Raw genomic sequence first — 27,286 nt, 5'->3', positions numbered from 1 at the left:
ATTTTGTGTCAAAATATTTTTAGATATATTAATGAATTTGTATGTAATAAAATATACTTTATAGATTTTTTTATTTATTAATTTTATTTTGTTTCCACGTTTATTAAAACTGAAAAAAGAATATTATCACTGAGTTCGGTCTAAATTAATTTAAATTCACAAAGAAGGGCAAATATATGAGTGTTACTTTATTCATAACAATAAAAATAATAAACAAAATGTTTATTTGTTCAGACCTAATAAACAAGCTCTTTGCGCATTACTAGAAATATTTTCATTTCATTAAACGACTCCAGTAGGGATCTGGTCAACAAACGTTTTCTTTTTAAACATCCCTCCTGACTGAATAAAAGTGATGCACTTCTAATAATTTCTAACATGCATAAAGATGCCAATAGCTACTACTACAGCTACTACTGCCACTATGAATGATAATCTTTTTTCAACATTACTGTACAAGCCACTGGTTACTTTTTCAAAGATTAATTTTCTCTGGACATGTGTATACACAGAACGAGTGTAGTACTTTCCTGCGTTCCTCTCCACCATTTTATCCATCTTTTCCAGTAGTTCTTTGACCTGAGACCGATTTGCTCTGTGGTCATTTTCTAATGAATGATATTTGCCGGCGCAGCTAATAACAAAGTTTCGCAGATCTTCATTCTCTTCTACATGATCCTTCAGTGTTTTATTCTTCAGATATTTGGCATGAGTGAAGAGAGTGAAGACGTAGCGTGATGCTTCTTCTCCAAAGTTCTTCTGAACCCATTTTACTGCGTTCTTCTCTTCATCTGTGTACCTCTGATCCAGTCTGATGACCAGCAGGAACACGTGAGGACCAGGAGCAGACAACGCCATGCACTCCGCTATTTTAGCCTTCAGTTTGTCTTCAGTCATCATTTCAGATTTCACATCCTTCTTTTCACCCATCCATGTGTCAAACAGTCCTGGAGTGTCAATTATGGCGACATTCCTTGAACCTATTTTTGAGTTTCTCATCTCACAATCCTGAGTAACTGATTCTGGATTGAGGTCTTCAAAAAACGCATTTCTGCCCAGAATTGTGTTTCCTGTAGCACTCTTTCCTGATCCAGTTTTGCCCAGCAGCACAATCCTCAGATTTCCTAAAGTAAGAGAGAAACTTGTTTTAAATAGTACATTTAAAATGTTCCTGTCACGGCTTCCAACTTAAAAAGATTCATTTGCTGACTCCAAAGAAACAATCTACGTAGGTCAAAACAGGCTAAACTGGCCACTCCAACAACTGACTGTGATAGTTCCAAGTAACAAATGTTAGGATTCATTAGCCAATCACAAATGTCCACATTTAAAGAAACCACCAAAGCTAACAACCAGCTAAACCCATTTGTTACAGTAAAATTATTATTATTGTTGTTCTTGTCCTACATTATGTATTTGGTTATTTTTATTGTTTATTTTTACAATAATTATTTTGATTCAACATATTGCTTAAGGTTACATATATCTTGAATAAATGTATTTCTGCTTCCTACACTATTACATATAGCAAAGTGTCATAATAAGTGTAAATCTAGCCATTATATTTGTTTTTGTGTATTTAAGTAGGTTAAAATATAAAATAGGAAGAGATAATGAACACCCAAGAAATAAAGGAATATATATATATAATAGCGGTGCAGTATCTTCCCATTCAAAAAATCCATCATGATTAAATTGAACTGACCTGTAATAGTAGACATTTCTACACAAAACCTTGTATAGTCAGCTCTAGGATCTGCTCCTAATTATAGTGTTCTTTCTTTCTCTTTCTCACAGTGACTCTCAGCACTCTGGTTACCTCCTACTTGTGATCACATGACTGAAACTGCAAATCTGTTTTGATTTAACACTTTCGTTCATATTGATATTTGTCATTCACTTTATTGCATTTGCTCAGTGTTCTATTTTAATATTACATATTGATTTATTTTATCAAGAATGTTCCCATTTTTAGAATGTTCCCATTATTGTTTTCTTGAGGACACGTCATGCTTCTCACTTGACACACCACGCCACAATAACACAGCATGACAGGCTTTTATTTTCCTTTTTATGTAAAATATTCACAAACTTGCAAAACCAGTGCAGGTCTCTCTCTGGCTCAGTGACCTCAAATGCTCAAAAACGCAGTTTGAATGTAGCAGTTATTTAGCATTCTAAATCCCATATGTGAAACCATACTGCTCAAAAGGTTAAGTATTAATTGCATTGTAAAAAGAAGGCAGGAAAACATCAACAATTATGCATATTTTGGGAATGTATTTCCTACTTGTATTTTTCAACAAATGCCAAAAAAGTTTGCCAGATTGCATAGAAATTACTTGAAGACCCTTAGAGGAGTATCACAATAGTATATTTAACCTGGTTAAAAAAATCGAATGAACTAAAATGCATTATTTTTAACAGATACACTGGTAAAAAGGAAGCCTAATATTATCCTGGAACAATGGAGACATCTGTTGGTTTTGTACAGTAAACAGAAACCAGAAATGTATGTGTCTTTTGAATACTCACTACAACTTGTAATGAGGAGGCAGAGGCCAGAGTAGAATCCATGTGCGGTTGGATTCAAATAAAAAAGGGCAACAAATACAAACGTTAAGGTAGGCAGGAGTCAGTAACACAAAGGCAGTCAGAGATATCAACAAGTTCAGGGAAATCCAAAAGCCTTTGGTCATAAAACAGGCAATGGGTCATTAATCCAATCAGGCAAAAAGAACAGAAGGGTAAGTCCTTGAATCGGTCAACGGGAAAACAGGCAGAGATCATAAACGTGGCAGGTAATAAGGGATGAGAGAATGCTTGGTAAGGCAGTAGAACTGGCAATACTTTGCAATGAGTTTGTGGAGAGCCTTGAATTATAAGGCCCTAAACAGTAAATGGATGTGGAATCAGAGGGGCTGAGCACAGCTAGTAGTCAGGTGAGGACTCCCTCTGCTGACTAGGCATTACACAACTGTGCCACTGTTTAAATAAATGTACATTTGTTAGAATATGGGTTATTATTAAATTAAATTTTACATTTGATTAGGACTGTCAGATTTGTCACTACACTAATGCCGAAAGAAACTTTTTTGTTATTGTTACACTTTTTTTCATATAACACACTTGCAATTTAACATTTAACATCTGTATTTTCTGATACAGCTGGCAATTGGCTTGAGCCTTGTTCTCTCAGGCTCTTCTCCAGGTGTGGTGGCACCTTTTGACGATTGCGGTGAGCAGAGAGGATCGCAACTTCAGACTTGGAACAGATAGGTGGCTGGTAATCTAAACTACATTTGAAAGGCAAGAGGCTTGTAGCTGACACTGGTAACGAGTTATGTACATTCTCAACCCGTGAGAGTTGCTGGCTTTAGGAAGTGGGAATCTGTGAGACCAAACATCTCAACAGCCTCTCCTGGATGGCCCACTCATGCTAGCCTGTTGGCCTGAGGGTGAAGCCCAGAATACAGATTAGCCCCCAGTACCTGACAAAATTTGGATACAAACTAGGGTTCTCTGTCGGAAACCACATCTACTTGGAGGCCACAAATATGAAAGATGTGATCAGCAATAGTAACCACTGTTTCCTTGGCAGAGGGTATTTGTGCAAGGAGATGATATGAGCCACCTTAAAGAACCAGTCCACTACGATCAAAATAACCATATTACCCAGTGAGGGTCGGAGGGCATTGACAAAATTGAGTGCGATGTGTGCCCAGGGTCTGAAAGGGACAGACAGCAATTGGAGTAACCATTCTGGAGGACGACTGGACGTTTTACCCTGTATGCAGACTGAACAGGCCAAAATCCCAGGCATTGCGAGCCATATGTAACGGGGTAGTCGTTTTGAAGGAGTTTTTCGTTTCATGGGGGGCGGGTGTTGTTTGGCGGAAGTGATGTTCATGGCCCTTTAAGAAGCGTGAAGATTCCCCTTTACTTCCGTTTTCCTCTGGCATGGGATATGGGCCGTGTGTGAGTGCATGGTAAAAGGAAAAAACCTTATGTGCGTTAAGCATTGAGTCTATGAGCCGTAGCAAACGCAGTAACTATTTCTGAGCGTGGGCCTGGGGATGTGCGACCGCATCAACGCAGTTTTGGGTACGTTAGCGTATTGACCTATAACGTCGCATTGTTTCAAGTGAGGGCAATTACTAATAGTGCCGCTTCTTTTAGTTCAAGCTGGGTAGGAGTGGTGGATTATTCACTATCCGTATTGCGAGTCCGTTAGCTGTGCTGCCGGTAAGTGCTTACAGACGTGGACAAAATTGTTGGTACCCTTTGGTCAATGAAAGAAAAACTCACAATGGTCACAGAAATAACTTTAATCTGACAAAAGTAATAATAAATAAAATTCTATAAATGTTAACCAATGAAAGTCAGACATTGTTTTTCAACCATGCTTCAACAGAATTATTTAAAAAAATAAACTCATGAAACAGACCTGACAAAAATGATGGTACCCCTAACTTAATATTTTGTTGCGCAACCTTTTGAGGCAATCACTGCAATCAAACGCTTCCTGTAACTGTCAATGAGACTTCTGCACCTCTCAGCAGGTATTTTGGCCCACTCCTCATGAGCAAACTGCTCCAGTTGTGTCCGGTTTGAAGGGTGCCTTTTCCAGACTGCATGTTTCAGCTCCTTCCAAAGATGCTCAATAGGATTGAGGTCAGGGCTCATAGAAGGCCACTTTACAATAGTCCAATTTTTTTCCTCTTAGCCATTCTTGGGTGTTTTTAGCGGTGTGTTTTGGGTCATTGTCCTGTTGCAAGACCCATGACCTGCGACTGAGACCAAGCTTTCTGACACTGGCTAGTACATTTCTCTCTAGAATTCCTTGATAGTCTTGAGATTTCATTGTACCCTGCACAGATTCAAGACACCCTGTGCCAGACGCAGCAAAGCAGCCCCAGAACATAACAGAGCCTCCTCCATGTTTCACAGTAGGGACAGTGTTCTTTTCTTGATATGCTTCATTTTTTCGTCTGTGAACATACAGCTGATGTGCCTTGGCAAAAACTTCGATTTTTGTCTCATCTGTCCACAGGACATTCTCCCAGAAGCTTTGTTCGCTTGTCAACATGTAGTTTGGCATATTCCAGTCTTGCTTTTTTATGATTCGTTTTCAACAATGGTGTCCTCCTTGGTCGTCTCCCATGTAGTCCACTTTGGCTCAAACAACGACGGATGGTGCGATCTGACACTGATGTTCCTTGAGCATGAAGTTCACCTTGAATCTCTTTAGAAGTCTTTCTAGGCTCTTTTGTTACCATTCGGATTATCCGCCTCTTAGATTTGTCATCAATTTTCCTCCTGCGCCACGTCCAGGAGGTTGGCTACAGTCCCATGGATCTTAAACTTCTGAATAATATGTGCAACTGTAGTCACAGGAACATCTAGTTGCTTGGAGATGGTCTTATAGCCTTTACCTTTTAACATGCTTGTCTATAATTTTCTTTCTGATCTCTTGAGACAACTCTTTCCTTTGCTTCCTCTGGTCCATGTCGAGTGTGGTACACACCATATCACCAAACAACACAGTGATTACCTGGAGCCATATATATAGGCCCAATGGCTGATTACAAGGTTGTAGACACCTGTGATGCTAATTAGTGGACACACCTTGAATTAACATGTCCCTTTGGTCACATTATTTTCAGTGTTTTCTAGGGTACCATCATTTTTGTCCATGCCTGTTTCGTGAGTTTATTTTTTTAATAATTCTGTTGAAGCATGGTTGAAAACAATGTCTGACTTTCATTGGTTAACATTTATAGAATTTTTATTTATTATTACTTTTGTCAGATAACAGTTATTTCTGTGACCATTGTGACTTTTTCTTTCATTGACCAAAGGGTACCAACAATTTTGTCCACGTCTGTATATCTTTTAAATTGGTTGTTAATTAAAGATGCCATTTTAATACGTTAGCGTGCGTGTTTAATAACTATTGAATAATTATTTTATAGAAAGTTGCTCGCTGCTGTTTTGCTGCTGTGAGGTGGCCTGACGCGCTGCTGTACCGCGACATAGTTCGCATTCTAGAAGATATTTGATTGAGTGTGCGTGCGAGTGGGAGTGCGTGTTGCACAAGGACTAATTATTTATGTGATTACGAGAGTGTGGAGTTAAGATGATTTAGTCTTTTCTTTTTTTTTCCCTTGTTGTTGGGTTAATTAAATTGTATTCTTTAGTTTTTTTTCTTTTGTATTGTTTATTTTGTTGGTAGAATTGTGAGTAATAATTGTTATCTGACCTTGTCAATTTCCTTATAGACAACAAGGACGCTCATCTCTGGGGAGGGTTTGCTTTTGTTTTTGGTTTGCGGTGTGGGTTTGGTTATCTGTTTGGAGTGGGGATATTTTTAGTTTTTATTTTCTCACTGTGGGTGGGGGTTCATTTATATTGAATTTTGGTTTTTGGGGGTTTTTGCTTTTCCTCCCGATTGTTGGGTCGTCGAGAGATATCGATGTTGTATATGATTGGTGGTCACTGTATTACTATTTTATGAAAACAATTGTATTAAATTGGTGATGTGATGTGTTTTGTATGATTTTACCTGTCTTTATATTTAAAGTGTCCATTTAAATAAATTGATTGCACACCTCTGTTTATTCCTTCATTTGACTGAAGGAGACCGGTAGTTGTAGAGAAATCTCTCTATTTGTACCCCGTGAATTGTGGGTGGTTCTATCCCCTGTCACACATACAATGGGAGAAGTTTCCAAAAGAAGTCTGCAATCCACGGTCTGTGGATAAATCCAATAGCTCCTCCCTCAGGTGAACAGGTAGTGTGACACGGTTGCTTTGGGGAAGTGTAAATGGGTTTCTAACCCAATCCAGTTGCTCAGACTTCTCTTACATCAGGGAAGTATGATTTAAAAAAGTTTTTAAAAAGTTGATTCCAAAAGGTTTTGACTGTCTTTCTCTCCACATTCTCATTTACGACGAAGCATTCAAACTGCGGAAAACAGCTAAAATCACCCTCTGCACACAGTCTCTTCCACAGCTCTGCTTTCTTGAGAAAACCACCAACTCTGTCATAAAGTTTCAAAATCGTAGTGTCCCTGCCTTGCAGACTGAGATTCAACTCATTCAGTTTTGTAAAAATATCAGCAAGATACACTAGTTTGGCAATCCATTCGTTGTCCTTAAACAAGGTGGCTAGAGGGGACTCATTCTCAGACAAAAAGCTACAAACCTCATTTCGCAGTTCGAACAGCCTATTCAGCACTTTGCCTCTCGAAAGCCAGCGGACTTCGGTGTGTAAAAGGAGTTCGGTGTGCTCAGATCCCATGTCATCACATAATCTCCGGAACAGACGTGCATTCAGTGGTCGCGACTTCATAAAGTTTATTGCCTTGACGGCATCATTCAACACGGAATTAAGCTCTGGGTTCATCTTCTTTGATGCCAGGGCTTCTCTGTGAATTACACAAGGTGTCCACATTATGTCAGGATTCTTCTGGCATTTGTGCACAATGAGGCCTTTGACACGGCCTATCATTGACGCTGCCTCGTCGGTGCACACACTGCTACAGGATTTCCAGCTGATCTCGCGTTCTGAGAAAAATGAATCAACAATGTTGAAAATATCCTGTTGTTCTCCCCTCTAGAGTTTTGCAAAAAAGTATGTGTTCGCAAATATCCATGTATCTCATAAAAGCAACCAATTACGCCTGTCCACTGACGTCAACCGATTCATCCAATTGAAGTGAAAATGATTCACCAGCCCTGAGTTTATCCACCAGTTGTTCAACAATATCAGTCCCCATCTTGTCAATTCTGCGCGAAACAGTGTCATTTGATAGCGGAACAGTTTTTATTTTGTCTGCTGCCGTTTTATCCAGCATGGTCTCAGTGAGCACAGCTGCTGTAGGAATGATTAATTCCTCAGCCAGGCTAAATGGCTTTTTAGCTTTCGCCAGAAGTAAAGAGACAGCATACGATGCTTTGTGTGATTTTGCTGATGCACTTGTGGCTTTTTTCATGTTCTCTTGGCATGATGTAAATTCAAGAAATTTTCTTTTGAAAAAGTCCAGTGAATTCCCGACCTGATTTGGGTGTTTAGTCCGGAGATGCTGTTGTAGATGAGCTGGCTTCATTGCACTGTTAGCTAACAGCTCGCCACATAAAAAGCACAGTGCTGAGGGAGGGTTATGTGATGTAGATGTAAATCCCATTCCTATGTATTTATCATGAAACTGCCGGTATTTTTGAGTCTCTGGTTTGTTTGTTTTGTTTTTTTTTTAGCATTTTCTTCTTCTGTTGGAGGAGCTTGTCCTCTTTTAAGAAGCCACCTGTCCATTTTATCGCAACCTCTCCTATCTCTGAACGTTCCAGAACGTTCATTATTTCGCGCCCAAATAAGTCCAAAAAATTGAAATGCATTTTAAATTTATGAATTTGTTTTTAATAAATCCTTGTTTAGTCCTAATTTCATGTAAAAATACTATTAACATTATCTGTTGATTTTATTAATTTTCATTATTTATTTCACGTTTTCTCCACGTACCCCTGCAGTACCTCAAGTACTCCTGGGGGTACGCTGCATTTTGAGAACCACTGCACTAGGGAAAGGACAGGCATTCAGAATGATCAAAAACTCAAAATGAGTGTGCCTGTAGTTGAGCCATTTAGAAGATCTAATATACTCAAGGTTCTTATGATTGGTCAAGACAATGAAAGGAACTCCGGAACCCTCAAACGAGTGACGCCACTCCCCAATGGCCAGCGACTCTCTGTTACCAGTGTGGTATTTGTGTTTGGCAGAGAAAAACTGAGGAGAAAGAAATGTGCAAGGATGCATCTTGGCAAATAAAACTCTGATAGAACAGGTGAACCTCAGAAACCTCTTTAGGGCCTCACTGGAATCAGAGGTTGGCCAAACGACCGCAGCCTTTATCTTGTCAGTGTTCACTCGGGTTGAAATGATGTATACCAATAACTGATCTGACTGTGCATGAAATGTGCATTTCTCCACCTTGACAAAAAGCCCATTCTTGAGCAGCTTCTGGAGCACTCACCCGACGTGCTAAACATGTTCCTGGAAAGAAGATAAAAAAATCTATACATCATGCAGGTAGACGTATATTGTGGGATTAGCCAAACCAAAAGGCATGATAGGATATTAAAAATGCCCCCTGGGTGCACTATTCCAGTTGTTTTCCTCTCTTATGTGGATCAAATTATAGGCATTACGGAAATCAAATTAAATTCTGTTAAATTCTGTGCGCTCATGTAATGGCTGGTGACATATGCTGTGAAGTACCGCACATCCTGATTTTGCCCATTTTGATGTGTCCATAGGTCAATATGTTTTTGACCCTGCAACATATTATTACAATTACAAAAGTAGGTTTTTAACATAATTGAGAATATTTAATGTTGATTGGATCGGCAGCTGTAGTCCCAGAAGCAAAGTAGTTCAGAATGAGGAGATATATCATATGATATGAAGTTCTAGTGTTTGTGTGAATATGACAACGTTGTGACAATAATAGGTAATAGGATGGTAATGAAAATATGTGCATAAGACCTCATGGTTACGTTGCCTATTGGCAAGTCATGGAATTACCAAAAAACACTAAGTTATGTAACTGTTTCATCATGTGTTAGCTGGGTTGTGAATAACAATGAATGATTTCACTGACAACAATGGTTCTTGAGGCAAGTTTGAGTGGATTTGTGAAACATGTGATTACAGAGTCTAAACAGGTTGTTAGCACCAACTAGTGGTTGATTTCTTTCGAATATAATTACTGATACTGACTGTCCAGAGAATATTTCTGTTGAGATTTGGATCTGGTCGGGCAAAAACCTAGGACTAGTTTGCATAAGTAGGTGCTGGACATAATTGAGAATATTTGAATGATTCTGATTCTAAAAAACAAGGTTGTTCAGAATGAGGAAAATAAGTCATATGCAGATCTAGTGTATTTCTGAATATATGAACTTTTTTTTTGTTTACAATTTACGTTCATGTACAATTGAAATACTGTATTTTTGAAGGCTTTTTGTACTATTATAGTGCCACCTAGGACAATCTCTACAAAACTTTGCATACTTATTAAGTCACATATTTTCCATGAAACTTTCTGATAACTTTCATGATGTTTTGAGATTTTGTTTAGGCTTTATAGGCTTTTTAAATTAGCTTACTAACCAAAGGACAAAATTCGTTTTTTAACAATAATTATTGATCTAGATCTAGATATTATTACTGCTGTGATCTGGACAAGATTGAGCTAAAAACCTAGGACTGGTTCGCAAAAGTACGCTTTTTAAGACGTTTGTGAATATTTAATTAATGATTTGATTGAGTGCAATGATTCAGTGTATAGATTACATAGTCTAAACATAGGTGCTTAAGTGGCCTGTACAAGCCAACTGTTATACTCTCATTTCTTATGTGCACTGGACAACATAATTCTGTTGGAGATCACCCAGCTACAGAGTTCAGCTCCATCCCTGACCCAATACACCTGTCTGTAATTATCAAGAATTAGTTGGTTCAGTTTAAACGGGAGTGAACTCTGCAGGAAGGATGATCTCCAGAAACAGGATTTGGCAACCAAGATGTAAAGTATATTGGTTAGTTTTGTGTAAGTTTTTGCATTGGTTATGCAGTTATATTTAGTTTGAAATGACAAAGCTCACTTGAGATAACTTGACTTGAAACTTCAACAACCCATTTCAGACAAAAACAATTTATTAAATTATTTGGACTGTCAATATATAATAACATCATCACAAGTTCACCCTTACATCTAATCTGATAGCAAATAGTAAGAATATTTTAGCACGCTGTCCTGGGGTATAGGTGTGTATATTGTGAAAACGCATAAGTTCTTGCACAGGTAAGCATGCTTGAGTCAGTCAAATCAAATTATGTTATATAGTATTTTTTAGTCTTTAACTTGAGCAGGCACAAATTTAGGAAAATAAAATTATGAAAATGTCAAAAGAAAATGTTGTCAGTTCTTGCAAGAATGCTGTGTACATAAGCTTTGCACTAAACTCTAAAGAAGTTTTGCCATAGAAGTGTCAGCCAAGGGTCCATTTCCCAAAAGCATTGTTAGCCAATTACAAGTTACAAGTTTTTGAAAAGTGACCATGCATACAAACACGGGAGTATGATGTAAGAGGCAACCTGCAATGGATGACACATTAAACAAAGGAAAATGACAAGGTAACAAAAAATAGTAAATTAGTTCAACATTGAACTTTTCTCTAATGCGGTCTAAGTTTAGATAATTGCACAGTCAATAAGCAGAAGAACACATATTTAAAGCGGTGAGTAATATGTTATGATAGGATTATGTTAATGTTATTACTTTACATGTTCTACTAAATTTTTTTTTTTTCAAACTCTCAATATTTTTTTCCATTCTTCTGGTATTGTTTCACTCCCCTTAAATGTTTTATTATAGTATTTTTCCAGATCTTTTGGAATCTGCACACAAACCACTTCCAGTAGAGCAGTTCAGAAAAAGTCTGCAAAAACTTCACTCTGCAAAAACTACTCCTACTCTTATATATTGTTTCCAGGGGACTCTATCATCTGAGTAATTGGGATAAAAACATCTATCACTTGCTACTGATGATGTGCACAAGTTCATCTGTTCTAGATTTTCTGGAAAAATCTTTGTGTTGAATCTTATGCTGACCTCAGACATTACATCTGGAAGTTCTTGTCTTATCATATTTTCCAGGAGATTGAAATCATCAATGTCATCATATTTGACTCCACTAAGGTCTTTTTCAGAGAAGATCAGCTCATCTCTGAGGTTCTGTGTGAAACTCTTCAACCACAAACTAACATCAAAACATCAGGTCATTAGTTCATTGCATTTCAAGTCATTAAATATAGTTGTAATGTTTAGAAAATATTCTTGACAGTTTATTACATCATATTCAAAAACATAATGAGTATGGGTTTCAAATTAAAAAGGAGCTATTATCGCGGGGAGCAAATATTAGTCTGAAATGGTAAATAACAAAACAGCCATCATTAATGGTCCTTATGTCGCTTTATTTTTGGTGATTTAACTAATCTCCCTGCTGAAAAAAACCCCAATAGAACCCTGCCCAAAACACAATGGAAAATGTAATGGGAACTCAATTGGTATTAAATGGAAAGTATAATGGTGTTGTCACGATCTTGGTCAATGAAACAGAGACATAGTTGGAATAAACGAAGAGAATTTAATGGTTAACATTCCCTGGCGACTCCGCGCCATAAACAAACATGGGGAAAAAAAAGTAACAGAGTCTTAGGGAAGCAAAGTTCAAAACTAAGACACAAAAGTCAATTCCTTAACTGGTAATTCCAATATGAGTAGTAACTCAGGCAGGCAGGGGAGCGGAGAGAGGCAGGCAGGCAGGCGAATCAGGATTCGGCAACTCAAGTGTATAATCTTGAGATCAGCCATAGACTGAATGGTGAATGTCTGCTTTATGCCAGTGCTGGTGAGTGACAGCAAGTGCGGGTGATTAGTACTATTAGTAATTAGGTGATTGTGAACGAGTCCAGGTGACGGGATCGGTAGGCGTGGGAAGTGACAGTGTGACAGGTGTCTACTGTGGGACGTTAAATGCCAACCATCTGTGATGGTTTCTATTGGGATTCTATTGTTGGACATGTGAGATGAAATTGATGACACGGATCATAAATAGCGATTAGCAAAGTTAATTGGATAGGTTTGTCTTACTTGCTGTAGTTTCTGTGGCACAAGTGTCGGTTAGGTCTGAAATTTAAGAATGCACTATATATTGACACTCTATATACGCCACTAAAGTTTTTGCAATTAATTATAATTATCATTGCACACCTGCGGGTACTGTGTGTAGGAAAAAAATACCAGAAATAAGTCAAACTAAGAAACAAAAGAAAATCCTGCAGACTATACCAATACAAGTTTCAAATGATTTGGTCTTGTGACCTTTATCGTTACATGTAATAGAGGCCAGCAAGTGGGTGCTGTGCAGGTAAACCTCAATCCCTGTCTTGTGGCTTGTTAGAGCGTCTGCCTTCCATGCTGGAGACCTGGGTTTGAGACCCTCTCAGAATGAGAACGAGATGAAGTATTTTTTCTAAACATAATTTTAAAATATACAAATTAATACAAACTACCCTGAAAAAGAAAAGAAAATTAAAAGTGAAATTTAGGTGGACATTTAAAATAATAAAATTTTAAACTTGCACCTACACTTGCACCTGTTAGGAACAAAATGTATTGAACAATTTTCGTTTAGACATTGCTAGTGAACTTCACAAATACAAAGAAAAAGCAAGCAACATGTCGAATTACATATTTTAGCCTTTCAACTTCAAAATGTTATATTTTCTTGTAAAACCTATAGCCCAGTTATTATTTTCTAGTAAAATGTAATATTTATTTGAACTATTATAAAAATTGTACAATTTTTTTTTACTATGTTAGTCAAAAGCACAAATGAATAATAATTTTTACATATTTTCTGCACACAACGGTAACAATTTTCTTGCTCAGCATTTTCCCTCTCTCTCTCGTTTTTCCAAAAAGAATATTTGGTCAAAATTAGCAAATTTATAATATAAAACTAAAAAATGTATCTGCCAATGGACCATAAACTTAATTAAACTGGAAACATTAAACATTACTAAATAGTTTTTTTGCTTGAATGAGATATTTAAGCTAAAAATCAAGACAAAAATACAGAGAAAGTCATTTTTGTACTGCTTTGACTCACAAAAAGTCACAGGTTTGAGGTAGTTAAAAGCAGGTTTGAGGTAGTTATAAAGTGCATTCAGACCTCCTGCAGAACCTCTTTAATGGGTTTGACCAGCGGGTTGTGGACGACATGCAGGCCTTTATCCAGCGGATGGCAGGCGAGCTTCTCCAGCCTGCGGAGCTTGTAGATCTCATCGGGAATGCTCTGCAGCTCATTGAAGTCCACATTGAGCAGCTCCAGCCCCGTCAGGCAGCACAGTGTCCTGGGAAGAGCGTGAAGAGAGTTCTTCTCACAATCAGGATCTTCAAGTTCACCAGCTCCTGGATCTTATCAGCCAGGTTCTCCAGGTGGTTGTTAGCCAGATGCAGGAAGTTCAGGCTCCTCATGCTATAGACACATGCTGGGATGTGTTGGATGCGATTGTGGCTGAGGTTGAGCTTGGTGAGCCGCCGCAGCTCCGACAGACTGTTGGGAAGCGTGACGATCTGGTTGTTGGCCAAACTCAGGACCTCCAGGTTGGAGCAGTGCCCCAGTTCCTCGGGAACGTCACTCAGCCGGTTCCTATGAGCAAAGAGCACTCGCAGCTTCCCGAGCTGTCCGATCTCCGGCGGGAGGCTGAGCAGCCTGCTCCCCACACGTTGAGAATCACCAGGTTCGCTAGGTAACCCAAGCTGGATGGGAGAACGGAAAGAGCGTTCAAGGACAGATTGAGCTTCTGGAGCTCCTGGAGCTCCCACAGTTCATCTGGCATCTCCTCCAGACCTCGCATGGCCAGGCTGAGTGTGCTGTAGCCCAGATGCTTGGTTGCATGTTTGCGGATTCGGTCGACCGAAGATAAATTCTCAACACAGCTGGCTTTTCGTCGCATCTGTCTCTTGGAGTCATCGGAGTTGGGTTTGCGTCCGCGCTTCTCGGAGCAGTGTCGTTACTGGTGCTGCTTTGAGATATTCTGTCTCAGGAGAAACATATTTAGGTTCTCAATGTTTCATTCCATCGGTCTTGAGCTCTGAATCGTCCTGCAGTCTGGTTTAAGATGAGATAGAGACGTGAATGTGCTCAGGTGTCATTTGCACAAACAGCTGTCATTGTCACTAGAGCTGAAGCTAAGGCGTTAATGCAGATAAGTAATGGAATCACTGTCGTTAAACCCTCTTCTACACAGGCTCTGTGGTGTATTTATATATACAAACATTAGCAGACATGCATGCCAGTGGTATTACTGTCAGCTGAAACTATAAAAACTTCATTACTTGAAATAAAAATAGCAAACAATGAACTAAAACCATAACAAAAACATCTATACTTGAACTATAATAACGTATAGATTTTTTTTTCAACCAAGATATTTTTAATTTTCATGAGGCAAACTGAAGTACTAAAATAATTCAAATGAAGTAATTTAAAGATAAATAAAAACATATACCACAGAAACACATAAAATTTACTTCTGAAAAAAAAAAAAAAAAAATATATATATATATATACACACACACACACACACACACATTATATATTAAAAAAAGGTAAATACATAACCTTACGTACTGATATAATTAAACCAAATACATTGTGTGTGTGTGTGTGTGTGTGTGTGTGTGTATGAAAACATAAAAAGCTAATACAAAAAAAAAAAGAAAAACAGATAAAAATTTATTTAAACTTCAAAATGAAAGGTCATTTAAAAAAATCGAATTAAAATTGTTAATCAAAGAGTATCAGTGATACAAGATAAATATAAACTATGACTATAAACTTATAATAAAAAATGTGAAAAATAAATATATATATATATAGGTGAGAATAGTATCTCAGTCATGCTAAAATAACATTGGCATGCTGAGCTCAAGAGTCAAGCTCATATATACTGTATGTCTATATATATCTATGTGATGCCGTGCTCTTGACTGAAAGTACAGTTAAGCCGACTGCTCATCATATTTTCCATCGTCATCTCATTGGTGAGACTGAACAAAGACATGTCTAACTTTGGAAAGAGTCAAACAGACTCTAAGATTACTGGTGTACTAAATTACTATTGTAACTTTACAGTAGATAATAATCATGTCCTTTATGCAGTATTTTGAGAGATGATAGGGATTTAGTTTACAGTAGATTATTATTAATCATCTTTTTTTTAAGTGGTGGTGTATTCAAATGAAATATTCTTATTTAGAAATATATATATATATATATATATATATAAAAAATGCATTTCTATATATATATTTACCTTCATGGGAAGACTAAAAACTAAAAACATCATAATAGTAATGAAATGTTCAGCTTAAAATGAACATGGCTCAATGTGTCCATTTTACATCATTAGAATGTTAGACACAGTCTAAATAAAAACAATTTTTTCAGAAATACACTGATGTTATTCCTTTGAAAAAAAGCTGGTTAGGTATGTTTTGAAGATGGGATGCTGGTTTAAGTTGGCCCATAACTTATCCAACCAGCATAAACCAGCATTTTTTTATATATTCTTTTAACAATTTAATGTATTGCATTAAAATGTTTCTTAAATTATTATCTTTTTTTGTGTGGTCTAACACAAAAAATCTTGGGAGCTGTCCATGAGCCAAAGAAGAGACCTTTGAATACCGAAAATATTCTCATCACTCCTTTACTTTCAAATTAAACCACTGATGGCATATAAAACCTAGCTCTAAAACAAACTAATCTTGTCAAATTCCAAGGTTCTGGACTGTAGCTTTCATATTTGAGAGAGCAGTACTGTTTGTCTTTATTCAAAATACATTGCTCTGAAGAGTTTTGAAGCCAGATCTTTTAAGTTCTAAACAAAAGGCAGGGAACTCCAGAACATCTTTTTTAACACTATATACGCCAGAAACTGTTCTATTGTATTTTGTGACAGGTGTCTTATACCATATGTATGTTCTTGAAGGTGATCGGTAGTTTATCAAGCGTGTATTTCTAGCTCTCGAACAAAGTCTTTCCATATGTGGGTTTTTCAATCTTAAAATAGTTTCCCGATTTCACACTTACATATAATTAATCACAGTAAGCATGTTTAGCATGGTTATTTGGGGTGAGGCTGTGCCAAAAATTGGTTTATGGAAACAATTAATACCGCTTAAATAGCCCTTAATGAAACTGACTTGCAGGTGTATTGAGGTATTGAGGAAAGAGATAAAAGAAGTACTAGACAGTAGGGGTGAAAAATCAGGCACTGGAGGTTATACCTGGCATGGAAAGATTTAAAGCACTTTCAAGCAGTCAGGTAAGATTTCAGGGTTCTGGGAGAAACTGCTCGAGGATTGAATTGAGGGAGACTTTGAGGAGAGACCTTAAAGGATGGTTCACTGGAATATTGAATATAGATGTGAATAGGGAGGAACTGGGATGGATAGGGTTCCGCTGCTGGAGCCAAAATCCTGAATTTCTGAAAGGAGAAATGAGAGAGGAAATCACCTATTTGATTTTACTTTACAGAAATATGTTTGGCAATTTTATAATTAATTGGTTGCTAGCTGGGATCCAAATAAGGCCAGGTGAATGAGAACTGTGTTTGTGGATGCAGTGAACGGTGAAGAAGAGCTTGAAAAGTACTAAAGATATCAGTGGTTGGGGAAGGTTTAACAATTCGGTGGGTTAAGTTGAGTCAACCAGCGGTTGCTGTAGAACCCCTGAAACCTACTGTCAGGGGTCGCCTCTAGGCGGGATTAGAACCCTGGTCTCTGGTGTTCTGAGCAGGTGGTATTAGCTACGGAGCTAACTTCCAGGCATTGAAACCCAAGAGCAGAAGAGCAAAAGAGCCAGGAGACTTGAGTCTTCAAACAAAAAAAATATCTTTACTAATGAAACTAAAGTCACAAAGTACAAACAAATTTGGATAGCCGAGCTTCCGTAAAACAAGGAACAGAAAATAGACACAGGGGTCAAAAAAGGTACAACAAGGTACAAACTTGACTTATGAGCCGGCAACCACAGTACGTGAGGCTCAAGACTGAACATAGATGCAGAGAGCAAGCACACTTATAAAGGGTTAAACACAGGTGCAGGGAATCAGGGCTAATGAAGAGCGTATTAAACAGGATTAGGTACAATGGTGCCATCTAGAGTCTTTGGGGAAGCATAACCAAAGGGTTTAAGGAGGGCATCCCCTGCAGGTTGGGAGTGGAATAACAGTGTAGAGATGAGATCATTACAGGAGCCCCTCCTCTAGGAACGAACCTTGACGCTCTTCCGACTGTTCCCTTGGGCTCGGCGAAACTCTGAGATAAGGGTGGATCTAAAATATCTCGTGCCGGAACCCAGGACCGCTCCTCTGGACCAAATCCCTCCCAATCCACAAGATATTGGACGCCTCCACGAACCTGTCGAGAATCCAGCAGCCTTCGGACTGTGTAAACTGGCTGGCCATCCAACATGCGAGGAACTGGGGGGGGGTTCCTAGTTGAAGACAGAGTAGAGCAAACAACAGGTTTTAAACGGGAGACATGAAAAGTGGGATGCACCTTCATAGCCCTAGGCAGGAGGAGTCGATAAGAGACTGGATTAATCCTCTTGAGGATCTTGAATGGGCCAATGTATCGGGGCCAGCTTGCGGATTCCACCCGCAAAGGAAGGTCTCGGGTTGAGAGCCATACTCTTTGTCCCGGACGAAGCGTGGGCCCTGCCCTCCTGAGACGGTTTGCATGCACCCGGTGTTGTTGGACAGCCCTTAATAAAGCCACTCTGGCCTTTTTCCAGGCCCGTCGGCACCTTTGGAATAGCCTTGTGGCAGCTGGAACATCCACCTCTGGCTTCTGTCCAGGAAATAGAGGAGGGGGGAAACCAAACTGACACTCAAAAGGTGACATGCCTATGGAGGAATGGTAAAGGGTGTTATGTGCAAATTCGGCCCATATTAAATGAGAGCTCCATGTAGATTGGTTGTCTGCAACCAGGCATCTTAGAGTCTTTTCAATCTCTTGATTTACCCTCTCAGTTTGGCCGTTAGACTGGGGGTGGAAGCCAGAAGACAGGCTAATGGAGGATCCAATGAGTCTGCCAAATGCCTTCCAGAACCGGGAAGTAAACTGTGGGCCCCGATCAGAAACCATATCATGTGGAAACCCGTGGATCCTGAACACCTGCCTCATCAACAGTTCCGCAGTTTGGCCGGCTGTGGGGAGCTTGGGCAAAGGTAGGAGGTGACAGGCCTTTGAAAATCTGTCAACCACTACTAGGATTACCGTGTTTCCCTTGAGACCGTGGCAAGCCTGTGATGAAGTCCATCGAAATGTGAGACCAAGGGCGTCTTGGAATGGGGAGTGGGTGCAGCAGGCCATGAGGGTGGTCCTTGGCTCCTTGTTCTGGGCACAGACCATGCAAGCGGCAACAAATTCCCGGACGTCCCTCTGTAATCTAGGCCACCAGAACCTTCTTTGGATGAGCTTGCATGTCTTAGTAGTTCCAGGATGTCCAGAAGGAAGAGAAGCATGAGCCCACTGTAAAACCTTAGAGCGTAGAGAGTTAGGAACAAAAGGCGACCTGGAGGGCCATTACCTGGGCCTGGCTGCTGCATCTGGGCCTTCTTGACCGCAGTTTCAACGTCCCATTGAATGGGAGCTACCACTCTCACGTTGGGGAGAATGGGTTCTGGACAGGAATCCACTTCTGGTGGCTCAAACTGCCTTGAGAGTGCATCTGGTTTGAGATTCTTCGAACCTGGGCGATAGGAAAGAGTAAAGTCAAACCGGTTGAAAAAGAGGCCCAGCGGGCTTGTCGGGCATTCAGTCTCTTTGCTTCCCGAATATAAGTAAGGTTCTTGTGGTCAGTCCAGATTAAGAATGGGTGTTTGGCCCCCTCCAGCCAGTGCCTCCACTCTTCCAAAGCCATCTTAACAGCCAGTAACTCCCGGTTTCCAATATCATAATTTCTCTGTGTCGGGGTGAGCTTACGAGAAAAAAAAGGCACATGGGTGAAGCTTATTATCACTCTTACATCTCTGTGACAAGACAGCTCCACTCCCACATCTGAGGCATCCACCTCCAACACAAAAGGCAGCTCTGGATCAGGAGGGTTAGGATTGGGGCAGATGTGAAGAGTTGCTTTAGTTTGTTAAAGGCTTGACCTGCTCTACAGGTCCACATAAATGGCCTTGCTGACTTCCTGGTCAATGCAGAAAGGGGCTCGGCAATGGAACTGAAGTTCCTAATGAATCTTCTATAAAAATTGGAAAAGCCAAGAAAGCGCTGTACCTGTTTAACTGACGTAGGTTGAGGCCAGTCCAATACAGCTTGTATCTTGCCAGGGTCCATCTGAAGGCTGCCCCTTGATACCCTGAAACCAAGGAAGGAAACTTCTGGAACATGAAACTCACTCTTTTCCAACTTCACATAAAGTCTGTGTTTCAGTAGTTGGGCCAGGACCTGTCGGACATGTTGAACATGTTCTGGGTAATTGCGAGAGAATATCAAAATGTCGTCCAGATAAACGAACACAAATGTATTTAACATTTCTCTGAGAACGTCATTAATAAAGGCTTGGAAGATGGCTGGGGCATTGACTAGGCCAAATGGCATTACCTGGTATTCGTAGTGCCCTGTTGGTGTGTTGAAAGCCGTCTTCCACTCATCCCCTTCACGTATTCTAACTAGATGGTATGCATTTCGCAGATCAAGCTTAGTGAAGATAGTGGCCCCTTGTAGGACCTCGAAAGCCGTGGTCATCAGAGGAAGAGGGTATCGGTTCTTGATGGTAATGCGGTTTAGACCTCGATAGTCTATGCAGGGTCGAAGTCCCCCATCCTTCTTTTCAACGAAGAAAAAACCCGCTCCTGCAGGTGATGTGGATGGACGTATAAGTCCATTGCTCAGGGCTTCCTCAAGATACTTCTCCATTGCCAACCTCTCAGGGCCAGAGAGGAATAGAGCCTTCCACGTGGTGGGCATGTACCAGGAACTAATTCAATAGTGCAATCATAGGATCTGTGAGGGGGTAATGTGGCTGCTTGAGTCTTACTAAAGACCTCCTGGAGGTCTACATACTCCTGGGGAACTCGGGATAACTCGGGACACTGAATTAGAGATTTGGTTGTGACTGACCTCATCTCGGGAATGGCCATGACCTCTGTGGATTGAGTATCAGAAGAGGATGTTGTTCTCCATATGGGGATGTCAGCTGAGGGTCCTTGAAAAGTCTCTAAAAGCTTGGAAGAGCAGCAGAAAGAAGTATCAGAAACTTGACAGTTAGTTCCCCAGGCCTTAACAACCCCTTGGGCCCAATCAATATGTGGGTTGTGTAAAGTCAACCAGGGAAAACCAAGGATAAGAGGAAGCTTAGGAGAATGAATCAGATAAAACTCTATCTGCTCCTGGTGATGTCCAACCTGTAGCTGGAGAGGTGGAGTACACTGACTAACTCTCCCTGAACCCAGAGGACTGCCATCAACTGCCGTGATACTTAGGGGTCTTTGGAGGGTAACCGGCTGAACATCAAGTCTCTTAGCCAACTCATAGTCCATAAAACTCCCAGCAGCCCCAGAGTCAATAAAGGCGAGTGCATGGTGGAGTTGGTTGCTCTGGGTTATTGTAGCTGGGATTGTCAAACCTGAGGTTGCTGAGCAGGGGAAGGATCTTATTCTCGCCCTGGCCCCCCTCCTCCTGGACGAGTTGACTTTTCCCGACAACTCAGGACAAGTAAAACGAAAGTGACCTGACTTGCCACAGTAGAGACAGCATTTCTCCTTCATCCGTCGGTTGCGCTCAGCTTGGGAAATTCTAGTTCCACCCAGTTGCATGGGCTCCTCCGGGGCACTAAGAGTTGAAGGCAGTTTAACAGGGTTGGGGACTTCAAAAACCCTAGTCTCCTGCTGTCGCTCCTGCTGACGTTCTCTAAGGCGGTGGTCTACCCGGATAGCCACATCAATGAGGGACTCAAGGTTCGGTGCCGGGTCTCGGAAAGCTAATTCATCTTTGATCGCAGGAGACAAGGCATGGTGAAAGGTAGCCCTCAAAGCTCGTTGATCCCACCCACTCTCTGTGGCAAGAGTGCGAAATTCAATAGCAAAATCCGCTGCACTCCGAGAACCTTGAGTGAGGTGGAGCAGTCGGTGATCCACATCCCCTCTACTGGCTGGATGTTGGAAAACTCTCCTCATCTCAGAAATGAAGTCATCGCTGTTGATTGTTAGTAGAGCTTTCTGATCCCACAAAGCTGAGGCCCAGTCCAAAGCCTTGCCTGTAAGTAGAGTAATCATGTAGGCCACCTTGCTACTTTCAGTTGGAAAGCTGCTGGGTTGGAGCTGGAAAACCAGAGTACACTGGGTAATGAATCCTCTGCATCTCTCTGGACTGCCATCATACCTCTCTGGTGCTGGTAACTTGGGCTCGGACGGGACAGCCAACATGGGTCTGTTAGACTGCTCAGAAGGAGGTTGAGGTTCCTGGGATAAGGAGGCTTGAGACTGTAGATTTAAAAGATGAAGGATCTCAGACAGTGCCTGGTCATGCCGCTGTATGGTTGCTGCTTGATCTGAGAGGGCTGTTAAAATACGATCCACATTAGAAGGAGGTGAAGTTGCTTCTGCTGGGTTTCCTTCCATGGTTCAGTCTTGCTGTCAGGGGTCGCCCTAGGCGGGACTAGAACCCTGGTCTCTGGTGTTCTGAGCAGGTGGTATTAGCTACGGAGCTAACTTCCAGGCATTGAAACCCAAGAGCAGAAGAGCAAAAGAGCCAGGAGACTTGAGTCTTCAAACAAAAAAATATCTTTACTAATGAAACTAAAGTCACAAAGTACAAACAAATTTGGATAGCCGAGCTTCAGAAACAAGGAACAGAAAATAGACACAGGGGTCAAAAAAGGTACAACAAGGTACAAACTTGACTTGCGAGCCGGCAACCACAGTACGTAGACTCAAGACTGAACATAGATGCAGAGAGCAAGCACACTTATAAAGGGTTAAACACAGGTGCAGGGAATCAGGGCTAATGAAGAGCGTATTAAACAGGATTAGGTACAATGGTGCCATCTAGAGTCTTTGGGGAAGCATAACCAAAGGGTTTAAGGAGGGCATCCCCTGCAGGTTGGGAGTGGAATAACAGTGTAGAGATGAGATCATTACACCTACTGAAGGGGAGGCGTCTGTGAATAATTGGATATCAATAGGGAGGCAATTAGGATTGAGGTTTGAAGCTACAAAGATGGTTCTGTCAATCTTTTCTTGGGAGAGAGAGAGGCTTGAAAGTTCTTTAAATCGAGACTGATGCCTAGAAATTTTATGGAAGTACCGGTGCCTGAAGTTTTTCTTCAGTTAGGGAATCCCTAGGTCAGCAAAGACTTTGTTGACTGTCAAAAGATGGGCCACTGGGATAGCATGAGATATAACGAGGAAGTTGTGAATGTTTTTGTTATAAAAAAAAATTACATAGCATTATACATATCTTGGACTGTGGGTGCACCATTGTTCTAATGACATAAATGGTTGCACTCCGTGAGCTAGACAGCTCAGAATACACAACTTGGAAAATAAATTATTGATATGATGACCAGAGCAAATGAAAGAGGACTTAGAGGACACGATGGATAGGCTTAAAACAAATGCCACAGCATGGTTTTTATTTCCCCACAAGAAGTTTAAATGCTCTGGATATTGAGGAAAAATTGTGATAAGAAACTCCTCCATGGCCGCAGCGTTATAATAACCATAAGTAAGCTCTTTCGATAGCTGTGGTCTACTAAAAGAGACAAAGGCTTTAGTACTAAAATTGAGATTTTAGAAACAGGTCTTTAGGAAGTTTTATTCATCTACAGTCATCTTCCTATTATTTTGTCAGATTCATCACTAGTAAAATGACTAGGAAAGTCATACATCGCTTCTTGTTGCCCTTCAGCTGAAAATTAAAACCAAAAGCACCACAAAATACTTATCAGAATTTTATTTTCTGAACTGTTTATTTTGAGTTGTGTTGTAGTAAAAGCGCCAGTAGATCATGAGTGTAACCATTTGACGTCATTGACACAGAATGTACTGTGCACGTATTTCAGTAAGAGAAATACTTTACATGAAGCTATAAATGTCTTAACACCTGGGATCCCCTTTAAAACACAGTATACTCCTACAAACATGATCAGGCACATCCTGTAGATATGTAACTTCTGTGAAATGGTTTTATGTTGCCTAATTTAGTTGCTTATCTTTATTAATGAATATATATTGATATAGACCAGAGTTTAAAATTCTTTATTACTTTTCTCACTCCAGGAAAAATAATTTGCCTGCATGGTCTAGAAAGCTTGTATTTTTATGTACTTTTTTAAAAAGTGGTATAATATATCTAATCAGAAGTCAGGTGCCCCGCATTTACAAAGATTAATAAGTGAAAAGCTACCATTCAATTAAATGTGTAGTTAGTGTGTGACAATCTCTCCAGAAACGTCATTGCATCATCTCCAGGGAGTACACACTTCAGAATTTTGGAAGAGAGCAAGATCAGGAGAGATTTTGAGACTGGGATCTACAGTGGTCTCTGATCAGGGATCATCACACCCTTCATTAATCCACATATTGCTCTACAAGTATGTCATAATCTTAACAGTCAACTTTGATGTGTAATTTTTTTTAATTGTGTATTAAAAGAGTGTATTGTGGCTTGCTAATACTAATGATGGCCATTTTTTTACACCTGTAGGAATGATACAACAACGCAACAAGGTCTGTAATTGAGAGGATGACTGGAAAGCTTAAATGTTGAGGGCTTGAAAAATTATTGTGGTCTGTGTGGTTCTTTTTAAGATGAAGTGACCTAGTTATTCACATTTGTAGTGTAGCTACATAAAGGGGACATTTATAAGGCACCCTGTTTTCAGAGCTAACCTCTGTCCTCACTGCAGGGTGGTGGTGGGCAACAATGGAGATTTCTTCTCCAATATCTGAGGAGCTTGAATATATGAACCTCACATCAGTGCAGTGGTTTGGAGCAATGGAGACAGGTGAAGCTTCATGCTCCACATCCCTGGTCTTCACTGTTGAACCTGAGAAGGTTAAACCCCACACTCAGGACTCCAAGAGGCAGCACTTAACCTCAAGGAGCAATCAGGTAGAGAAAGACACAAGGTGAATCGTGCCTTTTAGGTCCCAAAAAGGAGCACCTGTGACTGCCAAGAAGACCACGCTTCATCCATGGTCTTCAATGATGCATTTAAGAAGTCTGCACCAAGAGGAGGAGGAGACAGTAGACTTGTGCTTGCTAGGTCTAAGAAGGTGACTTGTGAGGGAGGCTTTATTACAAGTGTAATATTGTTGAGTTTCTACAGTAACAAGCGTGATCCACAGTGGCAGGTCTGTGCAGCGACTGCATTTCCTGCATCTGCTTTTTGAAAGACGCAGTAGAAAAAAATTTATTTACAATTAGGGTTGTCGCAATTCATCAGTTTCAGTTAATTATTCAATAAAATCGCGAGACTTAATTTTGATTGCGTCGACTAACTGGTAAAATATTGATATTTTAAACCCATTTTAAAAATCACAGGCCTAGTGAAAGCATGTTAGCTGGTTCAGGTGTGTTCAATTAGTTTCAAAACAATAATTCTCATTTCAGGTCACAGAACCACTAGAATTATTTGGAATGGATCTGTAACTGAATTAGTTTAACAGTAATGCTGTTACATTGTTATTGCCAGATTCTGTAAATATTGTAGCCAATTCTGTGTATATATATATATATATATATATATATATATATATATATATTATACTTCAGTTTGTACTCTTTTGTAAAGCACTTTGAATTACCATTGTGTATGAAATGTGCTATATAAATAAACTTGCCTTGCCTTCAGTTACAAAAATACATAAAAAAGGCACAAATTACAAACAAGGCATTAGGTTAGGGGCGTGCCACCCTATGTACTCTTGTTTTGGCTAAACGAGTGTAGTTAGTTAGGGCGTCTCGGGCGCTGAAGACATTTCTTTTCATATAGTTTTGTTGGTAGATAGCTTATGGGAAATTAAGTAGCTGAAGGCTGTTTTTGATTTATTTTCTTTGCTTTAGCCCCGCCCTCGTCTCTTCTTCCCATTCCCTCCGTCTCGTGTATTGCTCATGTACATAGTGTAAATAGTGTACATGTATATATACCTTTTCCTTTTTGTTCTGTCATTTTCATGTTTAACAATCACCAACAAAAATAAAAGCATACTCTTGCACTTTAGGTGTTTTCTTTGTCCAGCACATTCTTTAATGTCTGTTTTTTTAAATGTTATACCCTGTACCTCTAGACCTACGTGGGGCCATAACTTTTTGGGGGCTCGTATGGGATATTTAAAACCCATCCCAAAATGTTGAGAAGCTGTGCGTGCAGATTGTGCTGTGTCAAAGTAACCGCCTAGTGCCTGTTCCATGAAGGAAGGGCAGAGTGAGACAGACGGCGAGGTTGAGGCGGAGGCCAAGGCCATCTTGCCACCTTTTACCCGTTTTCTCCTACTTCTGCTGGGTACAAGGAGGATGGGCAATTGAAAGTCTGCTTGGCCCGTTTACAGTTTGAGGCACAGGAAAGGGCTCAGGTGTGTCAGGCTGAGTTGGACCTGAGGCTCGTAATCCGCAGGCTTGAAATTGAGGCTGAGAAAGAGGTGAAGCTGCGACAGCTTGAGTTGGACTCTAAGAATTCTTCTAGAGTTACTGTGCATCAAAACGCATGTGGGAAAGACATCAGGGTAACTCTTGCATACAACTCATCCGGGCAAGAAACAGTACAAGGGTGATCAACGACCTCTAAATCTAGCCTTACTTTACTACCGGCTAAATCGTTGCCAAGAATGAACGAAACCCCTTTAATGGGAAGAGAAGGGCGAACCCCGACCGATAACTAACTCACACTGCAAAAAATATATAAGAATTCCTATTAATGAAGTCAGAGCTGAAGGAAAAAAAAAAGAGATGCAAGAAATGTTCATGACAAATGTCAGAAATGAAAAACATATGAAGGACTTAATGTCAGATACTTTTGCATCTCAGAGAAATGACATAACATCTGGTAAGGACACACAGGTCCTTAAAAAGAATGGCCCTACCTATTCTCACTTGTCGGAATGAAGGAACATTTCAAACTTTTAACTGGTGTCCAGCTAAGCGAGACGTTTGAACAAGCCACGGCTACTAAATTTGCAATAGTTCTAGACTATTTTCACTCTCTCCCATTTGAGAAGTCAGCCATGGCTGCAAAAGACAGAGCTGAAATCCAAGCGAGTGGTGGACCCTCTGGGGCAGTGTTGATGCTACTTTCACACTTCAAAGAGGAGTATACAAAAATGTTCCACGTCGTTGACAAAACCTGCATTGCAGATGAGGTTGAGACTGAACGACTGCCACCCACACCATGCATCATTGTATGTGGAAAGTGAGAGGCAATGGAATTTGTCCTCACTACTTGAAAAAAGAAACATTGTAAGTAATGGATTTGCCTGTATGACATTGTTTCCCCATAGGACCAAGTCCAGTATCTGCAGCAGCTTTCATGGTGGCAGACCAGGAGGTGAGAATGGAAAATTTGACGAGCTTTACTGATCAGCATGTTCATCTGCTACTACATTTTCAACATGCACTACCCAGTGGAACTT

At 40.1% G+C, this 27,286-nt stretch overlaps 1 protein-coding gene and 1 pseudogene across 1 annotated transcript; both read right to left on the bottom strand.

Annotated features, from left to right (window-relative positions):
• Positions 1 to 175: 175 nt before the first annotated feature.
• On the bottom strand, positions 176 to 1,774 carry LOC122331500 (GTPase IMAP family member 9-like). Its single transcript, XM_043228934.1, has 2 exons — positions 1,706 to 1,774; positions 176 to 1,124 (listed from the first exon to the last, which is right to left on the bottom strand). The coding sequence occupies exons 1-2, from the start codon at positions 1,719 to 1,721 to the stop codon at positions 364 to 366; spliced, it is 777 nt and encodes a 258-aa protein (XP_043084869.1). The 5' UTR covers positions 1,722 to 1,774; the 3' UTR covers positions 176 to 363.
• A 4,479-nt stretch (positions 1,775 to 6,253) lies between these two features.
• Positions 6,254 to 14,617, bottom strand: LOC122331458 (annotated as a pseudogene).
• Positions 14,618 to 27,286: the final 12,669 nt, after the last annotated feature.

Source organism: Puntigrus tetrazona, unplaced genomic scaffold (assembly GCF_018831695.1).
Source record: "Puntigrus tetrazona isolate hp1 unplaced genomic scaffold, ASM1883169v1 S000000001, whole genome shotgun sequence".
Classification (NCBI taxonomy): domain Eukaryota; kingdom Metazoa; phylum Chordata; class Actinopteri; order Cypriniformes; family Cyprinidae; genus Puntigrus; species Puntigrus tetrazona.
This window is presented reverse-complemented; position numbering and strand designations above follow the sequence as displayed.